Source organism: Diceros bicornis, chromosome 20, assembly GCF_020826845.1.
Source record: "Diceros bicornis minor isolate mBicDic1 chromosome 20, mDicBic1.mat.cur, whole genome shotgun sequence".
NCBI lineage: Eukaryota > Metazoa > Chordata > Mammalia > Perissodactyla > Rhinocerotidae > Diceros > Diceros bicornis.
Window position 1 is genome coordinate 20,004,958 of NC_080759.1, and position 12,444 is coordinate 20,017,401.

General features: G+C 40.1%; 1 protein-coding gene across 1 annotated transcript in view; it reads right to left on the reverse strand.

The window, feature by feature from the left end:
* IL31RA (interleukin 31 receptor A) overlaps nucleotides 1–12,444 on the reverse strand; it is a 76,941-nt gene that overhangs the window by 48,511 nt on the left and 15,986 nt on the right. Inside the window, exons 2-3 of the mRNA XM_058564067.1 lie at nucleotides 9,874–9,952; nucleotides 2,542–2,659 (exon numbers count right to left, since the gene is read on the reverse strand). Coding sequence (XP_058420050.1) covers nucleotides 2,542–2,659; nucleotides 9,874–9,928 — 173 coding nt within the window. The 5' untranslated portion in view covers nucleotides 9,929–9,952. The remainder of the gene's footprint in view (nucleotides 1–2,541; nucleotides 2,660–9,873; nucleotides 9,953–12,444) is intronic.

Genomic DNA, 12,444 nt, shown 5'->3' on the forward strand with positions numbered 1-12,444 from the left:
TTGCAAGGTGCCAGTGTTCGCTGGGTCAGTGGGTGAGGGAGCAGAGCTTGGACATATAAAATCATGAGATTTTGAAAGTAGAAAGGACCTCAAGGGTTTTCTATGGTTATTGTGCAGTGCAGAAACGGCCTCCAGGGTAATGTTATGTCGTGGTTACAAGCACAGACTCTAGAAGCAGACCAGGTTTGAATCCTGGCTTTGCCCCTATTAACCCTGTGCCTTGGGCAAATTTCTTAACCTCTTTGTGCCTTAGTTTTCTCATATCTAAAATGAGAATAGTAATATACCTATAGCATAGGGATGTTATAAGGATGAAATGAGCGAATACACATAAAGTACTTTTAAAATGTCAGGCACATAGTCTAAATGTAGGATATTATTGTTGTTATTAGTACTATTACTATAGTTGAATATTTTTGCATTTATTCATGCTGTAACCTTTGAGAAATATCCCTTCACCCCTTTTCTGAACCTCTAGGGCTCTTTCAAGTTTGAGTTCAAAAACCACTACCTTCATGAAGGCATTCAAACTCCTCTTTTTCTTCCCTAAGGAAAAATCAATCCCTATTGTTTCTGGGCATAAGTAGGTTTTTTTTGTTCATACCACTGATCCACCGTAATCTACCCTCAGAGTTGACTATCCACGAGGAAATCCTTTCATTCCGCCTGGAAGAGATATTCTCAGTGATAAATTCACAAAAATACAAGTCAGTCTGAGAGACCTGGAGAGCCTAGCAGGCCTGGGGTTATCAAAAGGGGTTGTGCATAGGCCTGAGGACACCCAGGGTTCTCCTGCTTTTCTACATGACCAGCTGGTGATAATAATGACAATCTATAGGCAGCATTGGAAGGGAGGTGGGGGGTGAGAATGACTCTTTAAAACAGAAAAATAGGAGTAAATCTATTAAGGGTTCCAGATTTTCATTCTACTGGTACTTCCTGTTCAACATTGGACTTAAAACCAATAAGTCTGGGAGAAGATAAGTCATTTGGACCATGGATTATTGGGCTTTCATCATCCTTATTTTCTAAAGGAGAGGTTGGCAAACTATAGCCTGCAAGTCAGATACAGCCCACCTCCTGTTCCTGTATGGCCCACAGGTTAAGAAGAGGTTTTACACTGTTAAGCAGTTGGGGGGAAAAATTAAAAGAAGAAGAATAGTTTGTGGCATGTGAAAATTATATGAAATTCAAATTTCAGTATCCATAAATAAGGTTTTATTGGGAAACAGGTCCATTGATACACATACTGTCTATAGCAGCTTTCCTGCTACAGCAGTAGTGTTGAGTAATTTGACAGAAACCCATCTCTCTCTAAGTCTAAAATATTTACTACCTGCCTCTTTACAGAAGACGTTTGCTGACCCCTGTTTTAAATCATCTCTCTGACATACTCATTGATATACCAGTGCTGCAAAGAACATCGTTTACTTTTTTCCGTTTCTTCTACTGTAAAACATGACGTGGTCTTCCCTTATAACACCAGTTACCAATTTCCGAGGAGTGGAAAAAAAAAAAAAGGAATATATACGAGATCTTGTATTCAAAAACAAAACAAAACAAAAACTTGGAACTAAAGACTCTCTTTTTGAAATGGAGAAGACTTCAAGATCATCTTTCAATAGTTCCCAGCATTGGCCTCCTTATTCCTAGGGGAACGTGAGGGACATTTCATGAGCTATTTTAAAAATTTCAAAAAATCCCTCACTAAAACATCTAGCTTTTGGCTAGAATTACAATAAAACATTTATAATTAGATGATAATAGAATTAGAATAAAAAGGGATGCTTGAGGTAGTGAAAAACTGGGCATCACTCTCCTGGTAGAATATTGTTTGACAGGCGTCACACGGCAAATTAGTGGCAGACTGAGGTAAATCTGCCTCTTAGTTCTGAGTCTATAACCCTATTCACTATATATAAATCCATGAAGAATGGACAGTTTTATAACACATTCTGGAAAGAGGAGGAATATAGTTGAATATAATAAATCAACAGATTTTGCGGGGGGGAGGTGAGGAAGATTTGCACTGAGCTAACATCTATTGTCAACCTTCCTCTTTTTTTGCTTGAGGAAGATTAGCCCTGAGCTAACATCTGTGCCAATCTTCTTCTATTTTGTATGTGGGTTGCCGCCTCAGCATGGCCAACAAGTGGTGTAGGTCCATGCCTGGGATCCAAACCCTCAAACCTGGGCCACCGAAGTGGAGCATGCCAAAGTTAACCATTACGCCAGGGGGTCGGCCCAATAAACAGATTTTTCCACTGTGCTTATCACTGGTGACTACTCTCAGCCAATCTGGCAGCTCTAGGAGGAGGTCATTATGCAGCTATACTCCCCCTCCCTCTGCAGCTGCAGATCCTGTCAGTTTGGCTGCAAGTAGCCAAGATGTCACCCCAACCACTGGATGCATAATGTGGTCACCCATAAGCTGTAATTGAGAAAACATTTTACTTCGTAAGTGACTTGAACCATGAATGAGCCAGGAGCCTCTGCCTCCCCTCTTACTCCCATTGAGAGCACACAAGCTTCTGTACTTACTAAGTTCTCTTAACTATGTACCATGTATCATTGGCTTCTTTCTCTGGACTCCAGGTGCAAGTAAAATTTTTCTTATAGTAGAAGATGCAAGAAATGTTCTCAGGCTTAGCTGGCAGAACTAAAATAAAACACATACACACAATAACTTCAGTACATGATAAATACTGCCAGCATTGAATATTTTGATGAAAACAAGATGATCAAAAGCTGGATTTGTTGGTTAGTTGCTAGGTATAATAGGTTCTCCTAATCAGGGCGATGGAAAGAATCTAACACCATCTCTTCAATTATTCCCTTTGAAGAGCTAGATTTCTCATTTTTACATTCTTACTCAAAAGCAATACTTGAGAAGCAAAAATTATATTAAAACACGGGGCAAATATAAAGTGTCAGTGAAATACTAAGTAAAGCATCAAATGATAAAACCACTCTGGATAACTGGGTAATGGATGATGTGGGGAGAAGAGAAAAATACAAAATGTTGAACTATGCCACACTTCGACCTTATGGATCAATAATTCTTTCCCAGAAGAGTGTCTAAAAGAGAAAATTTCTGAAATATCTTCAGCTGTATTTTCGTATCTTATAAATCTTTCTTCTTGTAGTTCCCCACCCAATAACATCCATCCCTTCATACAGAGAGCAGATACTACCATCCATAACAGGGATCTAGACCCTCAAGGAGTCCAGAGATAGAATTAAGGGGTGCATGAAATTAAATAGGAAAAATTTTTCTTCTTTATTTTTCACTAATCTATCGTTGAAATTTACAAATTCCTTCCATCATGAATCTGGTCAGAAACCTACAGTAACATCACTACTTGTGACTTTGTCACCATTAAAAGTCACAGTTGGGGCCGGCCCAGTGGCGCAAGCGGTTAAGTGTGCACGCTCCGCTGCGGCGGCCCGGGGTTGGCCAGTTCGGATCCCGGGTGCACACCGACGCACTGCTTGGCAAGCCGTGCTGTGGCGGCGTCCCATATAAAGTGGAGGAAAATGGGCACAGATGTTAGCCCAGGGCCAGTCTTCCTCAGCAAAAAAAAAAAAAAAGAGGAGGACTGGCAGATGTTAGCACAGGGCCAATCACCTCACAAAAAAAATAATATAAAATAAAAGTCACAGTTATTTTTATATTATATTTCAGTTGTTGCAGATACCTTGAAATATCAAATACTATTGTCATATTACTAAATTAAGGTAATTATGAGGTCTTCTTATTTAATGTGTTAACAGAGAAGCATATATATTACTATGTCACAAATTTGTTTAATATTTTGATGATATCATTTTAATGTATTTGGGTCCCTTTGTAATCCTCTATACCTTATTTACGCATTTACAAATATTATTTTGAGAAGTGGTCCACAGGCTTCACCAGATGACCAAGGGGTTCGCCATACTCACACACACATGCACACATACACACAACAAAGAACTAAGGGCAATTTTAAACTAAGGGCAATGTTCAGCTCTGAGGCTCATACTAACTTCTTTTTGAGGCTTTGGTAAAACCATAGACTGAAGAAGCAGGCATTTTTGAGAGAGGAAGGCAACTTGTTAAGTTACCTTTATATATCAAAGCAAAGCTCTAGTGCTTCTAGGAAGGAAGACCCTACCAGACAAGAAGTAAGAAAAAGCCCATCGCTTCTGGCAAGTAAAATATTGGGTGGAGGAGGAGGCAGGCAATGAAAATAAGGTAGAGCAAAGGGCTCAGATGTCAGTGTTTTTGGTGGAACAGTACAAAGACACAGATGGGTCTGATGAACCAAGGTCATCTGGGCTGGTGGCCTATTTCACCAGGCACAGCCTGGGGGAGGTTATAAGCCTGTAGCATAGAAGAAGCCTCTTATTCCACACAGCACCAACTCCAGCATGGCACAGAAGTCCTAGCACTGCACTGGCAGAGGGCGGGTGGGGGCAGCTCTTCAGGTAAGCTCTATACAGGTGAGTGTAGCATGCAGAGATCCAGAAGTTTGCTGTGTCTCAAGGTGGATGGTAGGGCATGGGTATAGATGTATGGGGCTGGTCCAGGCCTGGGATTTGGATAAAGAGGCTTCTGTGCACAGAGGGACTTCAGACCCATAGGCAAACAACTGGGGCCTGAACTTCAGGAGTAGGCGCCAGTATGATGCCCCAAAGCCCTGACAAAGCTGGCTGTCCTGCAGTAGGTAGCACAGGAGGGATCAGACCACAGCAGACAGTCCAGAGAAGACCAGAGGACAACACAAGGACTTGCTCACGTGGATTCAGGAACCTTTGCCCAAGACTCGCAAGTCACATAAAGCCTCCTTGTATACCCAGACACCATCTTGAGGAGGAGTGGGGGAAAGGCAGGAACTCTGGCACAGTGAACATTTACTCCAAAGAGATTGAATTAGCTGAAAAACACTAAACCAGAAGAAACTGAGACGATGTTAATAAATGTTAAGTGCTACCCATCCCTCCCTCTCCTCAGCCCTGCCTGGCTTTCCAGCGGAAAGGGGACTTTTGAAATGGATTAACTTGATCATAGAAAATAAAGATGTTATAATTTTCTCTGCACATCTAACTGTATATATTTCAACTCTGTCAGAGGTATTACTTTCTAACAGGAAGGCAGTAGTAAAGGGTGCCAGAATGGATGGCATTCATTGTTTTGTTTAGGTTTGAGATTTTTGGATTTGTATATACATTCACATATTTGGTCTATGAAACGAGCATTGTCCACATGGGTAAAGAAGCCCCTGGGAATGACGAGTAAGAGTGAGGGAGAGCTACGTGCCTCCATGTTGTGCCAACATTTCCATCTCTTTCCTGAGAGGCTGCCTTCCTCTGAGTCCTGCACGTGAACCTGATCCCTGCAGCTGAACCATCAGTCCAAGACTTTCTATCTTTGCTACTTGCATGCTGAAAACCATAACAAAGCTGGTGATCTCCAAGTCCAAATGCTTAAAAAGACCAAAGTTAACTGAACTCAAACCAAATAATACTGCATATGACGTGAAGATTAGAAGCTAGACTAGTATCACATTCCTCAAAGAGCCCACACAGCTTGAAACTCTTCCTGAGGATTCCTTGGGTCAGCAAGCAGAATATTAATGATTCCACACTTCATAACTGTCAGTGGGAACATGCAAAATCCTACAAGAAGTTGAACCAAGGGTCAGCCAACAATGTCCTTAGAGGAATGATTTTCACACTGACCGACTCACTCCCTGTTTCCATGGCTCAGAGATAATGGCTGTGTGTGTGTACGTGAGTGTGTGTGTGTGTGTGTGTGTACATGTGGGTCTGTCTTTAGTCCTTCCGTCAAGTTTCTTACAAATAGTCATCCAATGTTAGCCTGCCCCCCAATCTCCATTTCACTAACACCCGTCACACTAATTCAGCAGGATTTCAAAGGTGATCCTTTGCTGGAGAATAAGGAAACAAAAAGTCTTTTTCTGTCTCCCCAGAATATTCTTTGGTCTTGTACTATTCTCATTATGGCCTCCTACACCCATATATTTTTATTTCCTTCTTCATTCTCACTCTACCTTATGTCGGCTGAATCCAAAGCCAGCCACCAAAAAACCGAGGTATGAATAGATCCTCATGGATCCAAATATACCACCCCCCAAACCTTAGTGAACCCTGGTCTTACTTATTTTTCCTTGAATACCTCTCCTTAGCTCCTTCAAAAGCTTTGATTAACTTATATAAAAGCCATAAGCTAGAAAGGGAGTCAAACATCTAGTTTCCAGAACCATTAGTGTCAGTAGGTATCAGGAGAAGAGAAGGTGGTTCTAAAAACGATTTTCCACTCCCCTTGAGTTACATTTGTTTTGCCCTTACTGCTTGGCACATGGCAAGAAAAAGCAATATTCTTACAGAGGCCACTTAATATCGGTATAGAGGAGGAAAAAAATTCTCTTTCCTTCTACCTTCCTAGGTTCTCCAGTTGGGGCCCTGTAAAATTAGACTAGCAAAAGACAGATTAATAAGAGAAAACCGGTAGATCAATGCATGCAGTGCACATCACGCAAAAGAAACCTCAATGAAGAATAACTCAAAGGGGTGCTTAGAACTTGGGCTTATATAGCATCTTTAAAAAAAAATCATAAATTTGTAGAGAAGTGACAAGACAAAAGAAAAGGAATTTAGGTTTTCAAGGGTGGCAAACCATGGAAAGGTAAATATATGTGAGAAACTAATGGAGCAAGGTTTGTGTGTGCAGGTCCATCTTGGCTGACTTTCCGTCATCTTCATGGCCATAAAACTTCCCCAGGAGAGGAGATTTATGGCAGTCCTCATTTTTCAGAAGTTTCTGCTTTTAGTCAGATAAAGGAAGCTCCAAGAAGGCTTCATTTCTGCATCTACTGATTCTCATTTGCCTCTAGATCAAAATAATCCTTATGCCAAAGTGGCATATTTTGGAGTGGCATATTCTGATCGCCTACACTGGTATTACAGAAGAGATTTGTGATAAATAAAATGAATGCTCAGCAATATTTCCAGCGCTCATTAACCTCTCCCCTTCCTGGACACATAAGAAGAATTTATTTCCTTGCCCCCTTGAAACTAGGCATGGCCGTGTAACTTGCTTTGGCCATTGACATGCGAGGAGCAGTTAAGCGCTAGTGCATGATTCTCCTTTCTCTCCTCCCTCTGCCCCTGCATACGATGAAAATCGATGCTGAGATGGTGGTGTTTTAGGATGATAGAGCCTCCATCAGCCTGGGTCCCTGCTTACTGGTGATGGACATGTAGAGCTTGTTGTTTTAAACACTAAGATTTGGGGCTTGTTTACTTTGCAGCATAAACAATGTTCCCTGACTAATGTAAAAAATAGATGGCCTGCTCTGAAAATCCAGGATTCTAAGACTTGGAAGAGGAATTCATTTTAACAGTTTTCCCTCTTCTCCTGTGCCCTCATAACATTCTAATTCTGCATATGTATCTCAGGTCAGTTTCGATTTGTTTTATCACAAATTAGGGGGCTGGGGGGAACTGGAATAAAAAAGATCCAAATCAACAAACAATTTTAGGCTCTACTTTAACTTTCTTGCTTTACTTATGGTTATCATTTCCAGCCTCAGTTATCTGGTGTGACCCACACATCTGAAATGCCTTGACTTTATATAACAGAACTGCCACGGCTGGCAGAGCTTATACATTTTTTGTCCAGCCTTTCAACTTGCTGGCAACCAGTGTGCCTATTTTAAGTCTTATTTGACTTATCTCTAATTAGAATATCAACTCTTCATTGGAAGGAAATTGTGATAGAGCAGTGAAGGGCACTTCAGCTCTGTTACATTTTTTACAAAAACCCAAGAGTACCGGCCAGTACTCCTCAAGACTGTCAAGATCATGAGAAATAAGGAAAGACTAAGAAACTGTCACAGACCAGAAGAGACTAGGAAGATATAAGAATTCAATGCAATATAGTACCCTGAATTAGATTCTGGAACAGAAAGAGAACATTAATGGAAAAACTAATGAAATCCAAATAAAGTCTGGAATTTAGTCAATAGTAATGTGCCAATATCAGTTTCTTAGTTTTGGTAAATGTATGGTATTATAAGATATTAACAATGGGGGAAACTGGATGAGGGGTATACAAGAACTCTCTGTACTATCTTAATTTTTCTGAAAATCTAAAATTATTCAAAAACAAAATTTTTATTTTTAAAAAATGGACAACTGAAGGCTAGATTTGCCACTTGCACACATCTATCCTCCCACATTTTCAAAAAAATACATAGCTATATTCCTACGTCTCTAGAAATAACTATTTCCCCTATTTTTAGAAATAAGAGGAAATACTAATAAATTTCCTCTAAGAAAGACTGGGAGAATGTTCTTGCCTATCAGAGAACTTCCCACATGCAAGAGGAGCATTTTTCAAGATTAAAAAGATGTTCTCAATATCCCTTCTTCCCTCTATGCTCATATCACTTTGGTGTTGTTGCAAAGTTAGCATTGTGAAAAATGTCTTGAAATAGAAGAAGGGCATGACTGAGTAAAGACCAAGGGAACGATAGTGTAAAAGAGAAGCAGGCTGGTAACTGGAGCCAGTTATGCAGGAGATGATGTAAGTAAAAGGTGGTAAGAGGAGAAGAAGACAGAGATGAAAGAAAGGAAAAGACAAGTTGAGTGGAAGGTGTCACGATGCACATAATTAGGACTTTAAATTGGATAACTGGGAAAATTGTTGATTTCTGAGCTGGCCAGGAGAGGCTAAAGGAGATGGGGAGACCTACCTACCTGTATTGTCTATAAAGTTCCTGGGTGCCACAGGTGTAACCTGAGGGAGCTGCAAGGCAGGCCATGCCAGGACAGAGGTCTGGAAGACATTCTCATTATCTCTGGGTCACAACTGCCCTCTTGGTGACCCCCGATGACTATATGTTATGGGCTGAATTATGTCCTCCCCCAAATTCATATGTTGAAGATCTAATCCCCAGCACCTCAGAAGGTGACTGTACTTGGAGATAGGGCCTTTAAGGAGGTATTAGTTAAAATGAGGTCATCAGGGTGGGCCCTAATCCAATCTGACTGGTGTCCTTATAAGAAGAAGAGATTAGGACACACAGAGGGATGACCATATGAAGAGGCAGCAAGAGAAAGGCCATCTTTGAGCCAAGGAGAGAGGTGCCAGAGGAAATCAACCCTGTGGGCACCCTGATCCTGAACTTCTAGCCTCCAGAACTATGAGAAAATAAATTTCTGTTGTTTAAGTGCCCAGTCTGTGGTGTTTTGTTATGGCAGGCCTAGCAAACTAGTACACTACATGATGCCTTCTTTACCTTCCCATGCCCATTTCCCACTTTTTCCTCTTTGGTTTAAATTTTTTTTCTTTAATGTAAGATGTGATCAAACTAATGAGTCTTAGATATGCAAGGTACTGTATGGATATTAGGCCCATAGTCTTGAGTTGGACTACTGTAGAAATACGTTGTTTCATCATTTTCCTTTATATCCTTGGAATTTATTGCAAATAGCATGAAAATTATATATTTTTGTTCTTATGTGTGTCTTATGTGTGTGTTTTATACAAAACCACTGCACTTAACACAAAAATTATTGAGATAAACACTTACCATTACTCCAAAACAGCAGATCTTGACCTTTTGGGGGGTCATATCTCCTTCTGACAATATGATAGGCCATCTTGCTAAATTTGCACATGCATAAGTATACATCAACATGCACACACCCACCATGCACATAAATTCAGGGAATTCACAAATCCTCTGTTGCCCATCCACGTGTGCCCATGTCCAGGTGTCCCTTTGCTCTCAAGTTAACAATTCTTGTCCAAAGAAGGCAATAAGAATCACATACTTCACAAAAGGGCACAGGCTGACCTACCCGCCAGACTGATTTTGCACAGCAGAGGCAGCATCCACAGTGCCCAGGCCCCCATTGTCCTCAGGTTAACGCAGGCAGGCTGGGGAGAGAGCAAAACACGTCATCATCAGTCAAAAGTTACTGTTCTCCCTGTCCCTTTTCAACAACTCTATTTCCAGTGATAAACAGATTCAGGGGATTTTGAGGAAACGTATTTTTTTTCTTTTTTTATTTTATAGATTTTATTTTATTTATTTTATTACCTTATTATTATTTTTTTGGCAATCATCACATAGATCCCTTCATGATTACTCTACCAATCCTAGTCAACATTTTATTTTGTCCACACTTCATTTTACTACGTAATATGAAAAGTATACCAGCCACCAAGAATAGACTCCCGAAAAAAAGTACCGTCCTCCAGCCTCTGCCTCAGTTCCTGAACATTCCTGCCAAATGAAACAATTCATAATTTCCCAAAAGCACCATGCTATTTCACATCCCCACGCTTTGTCCATGTGGTTCCTTCTGCGTAGAATGTCCTTTCCCCCTTGTTCCTGGCAAATTAATCCATCCTTCTAGACTCATCTCAAGGCTAACCTTCTCTAAACACCCTCCCTGAACTCTCAGGTGGAGTTGGCCAGCCAGTCCCTCCCGGTGCCCCACCTACCCTCCATGCCATTTGTACTGTAGGGCATGTCACACAGCATGGCATTTAGCAATTTACCTATTGGCTTCTCTACATACAGGGAGCTTCTGAAGAGTAGAGCTTCTCTTACTCCTCTTTGAAGCCTTTAAGTATTTAAAGTATTTAAGACAGTACATGGTAGACATTCACTACTGTTTGTGGAATTAATTAGAACAAAAAGACTGCTGGCTCCTCATCTTATCCCAGACAAGGTGGTGGGATAGTCTAGGATAAAGCAAATGTAAAAGCAATACCTCACTTTCAGGAAGAAATAAATGATGCTGCATTTTTGTCTGACAGATCATTATAGGGGGAAAAAAAAGAAGAGTTCTCAACAAAATAAATCATTTGAGAAAAATTCACATGCAGCATTTTTGGAGAAAACCACAAGGATAAAATTTTCTAAAATACAAACCAACTGAAATACTTAACTAACTGAAAACACCTAAGGCTATAAAGCAGAATGAGAGTTGGATCTATAATAATAAAAATACCATCATGGAACAATAAGAGGCTGGTTACATAACAGCAATACTTAATGCCTGTTACTCAACAGCAGTAGCTAGTCTCTCAAGAAATAACCGTCTTGATTTAAATCAATACAAAACTTAAAACAAAAAATTTTAATTTTTCAATGAATAAATGCATTCTTTAAAAATTAATCATAACTAACAGCATTTTTTAATGTCTAATTATTCAAAATGTTGTCTTAATTTTCTCCATCTCTTAACCAGAAGACATGCCTTTACATGTCCTTAAAGCATAGTGGAAAGGGAAGGAGCCCAACCATGAAGACTCTATAAAAGCTATAATGCTGACAGTCTCCTAATTGAATAAATGAATAATTATAGATGCTAAAGCTAAAATTGCTATTCTGACATGGGGTTTTGCATTTCTTAAATCTTATCAATATTAAATGTTGAAATATTAATACATAAAATAGTTTTTAATTAATGGTAATTATTGCTTGACTCCTTTACAATGAGAATACTCGCCTATTATTCGTGAAATAAAAAAAAAAAAAACCTTAAAAAAATCAATAGTACTAAGTTATAGCCAGAGATAAAACTGGAAAAGTTGCAGTAGTTGAAGAGCATGGCATTCTAGAAGTTCAGACTGCCTGAGTTCTAGCCCTGGCACTCTCACGAATTAGCTGGTGACCTCAGGCATGCTCTTATTCATTCAGCACTGTCCCAGACACATATTAGGTGCTTGGAGTAAAAGGAGAGCCTGTCCCTGACTTCACTCTGGTTCAGTGGTTTTTAACAAAGAGACAGGAGTCAGAGGACAGAGAGGATGGCAAATTCCAGAGTGAGCTACTGTTACTGATGGCTCTGTCATACCCCTCAAGTGGGTTTGAGAAGAAAAAAGGATTGAGAACCACTGATCTACTTGCAGAGACAAGCTTGGACAGTAATCACAAATATCACATGGTCAGTGCTGTAATTATAATAGTGCAAGGAGAGCACAGAGCATCTAAGGAGAAGAATGCGCTAATGACTGTGGAAAGCCAACAAGCATTGTTATTACAATGCCCTCATTCTAACTCTCGCCTGTCCTCCAGTGCCTTTTCCACTTTCCCTCACACACCAGAGGACCACCACAAAGTGATTGCTTGTTAGTAGTAAATGCGAACAAATGTGAGGTGCCTCCCAGGAATTTAGAAATAAGTTCAATTGAGAGTTCAACTAGCAAAATCTGTGTACAAAGGTGATCCTAGTTATCTGTGGGAGTAAATGAAGAACGCATGGGTAAATGGTCAATTGAAGAGCTTGAGTTCACTCCAAACTCCAGCCAAGGAAACCTGGGTGTAATCTCAGAGAGTTGGATCTGGAAAATCATCATTATCATTTAGTTATGATAGCAGGAACCTATTTGACTAACTGTATCCTAGATGGAAGGAG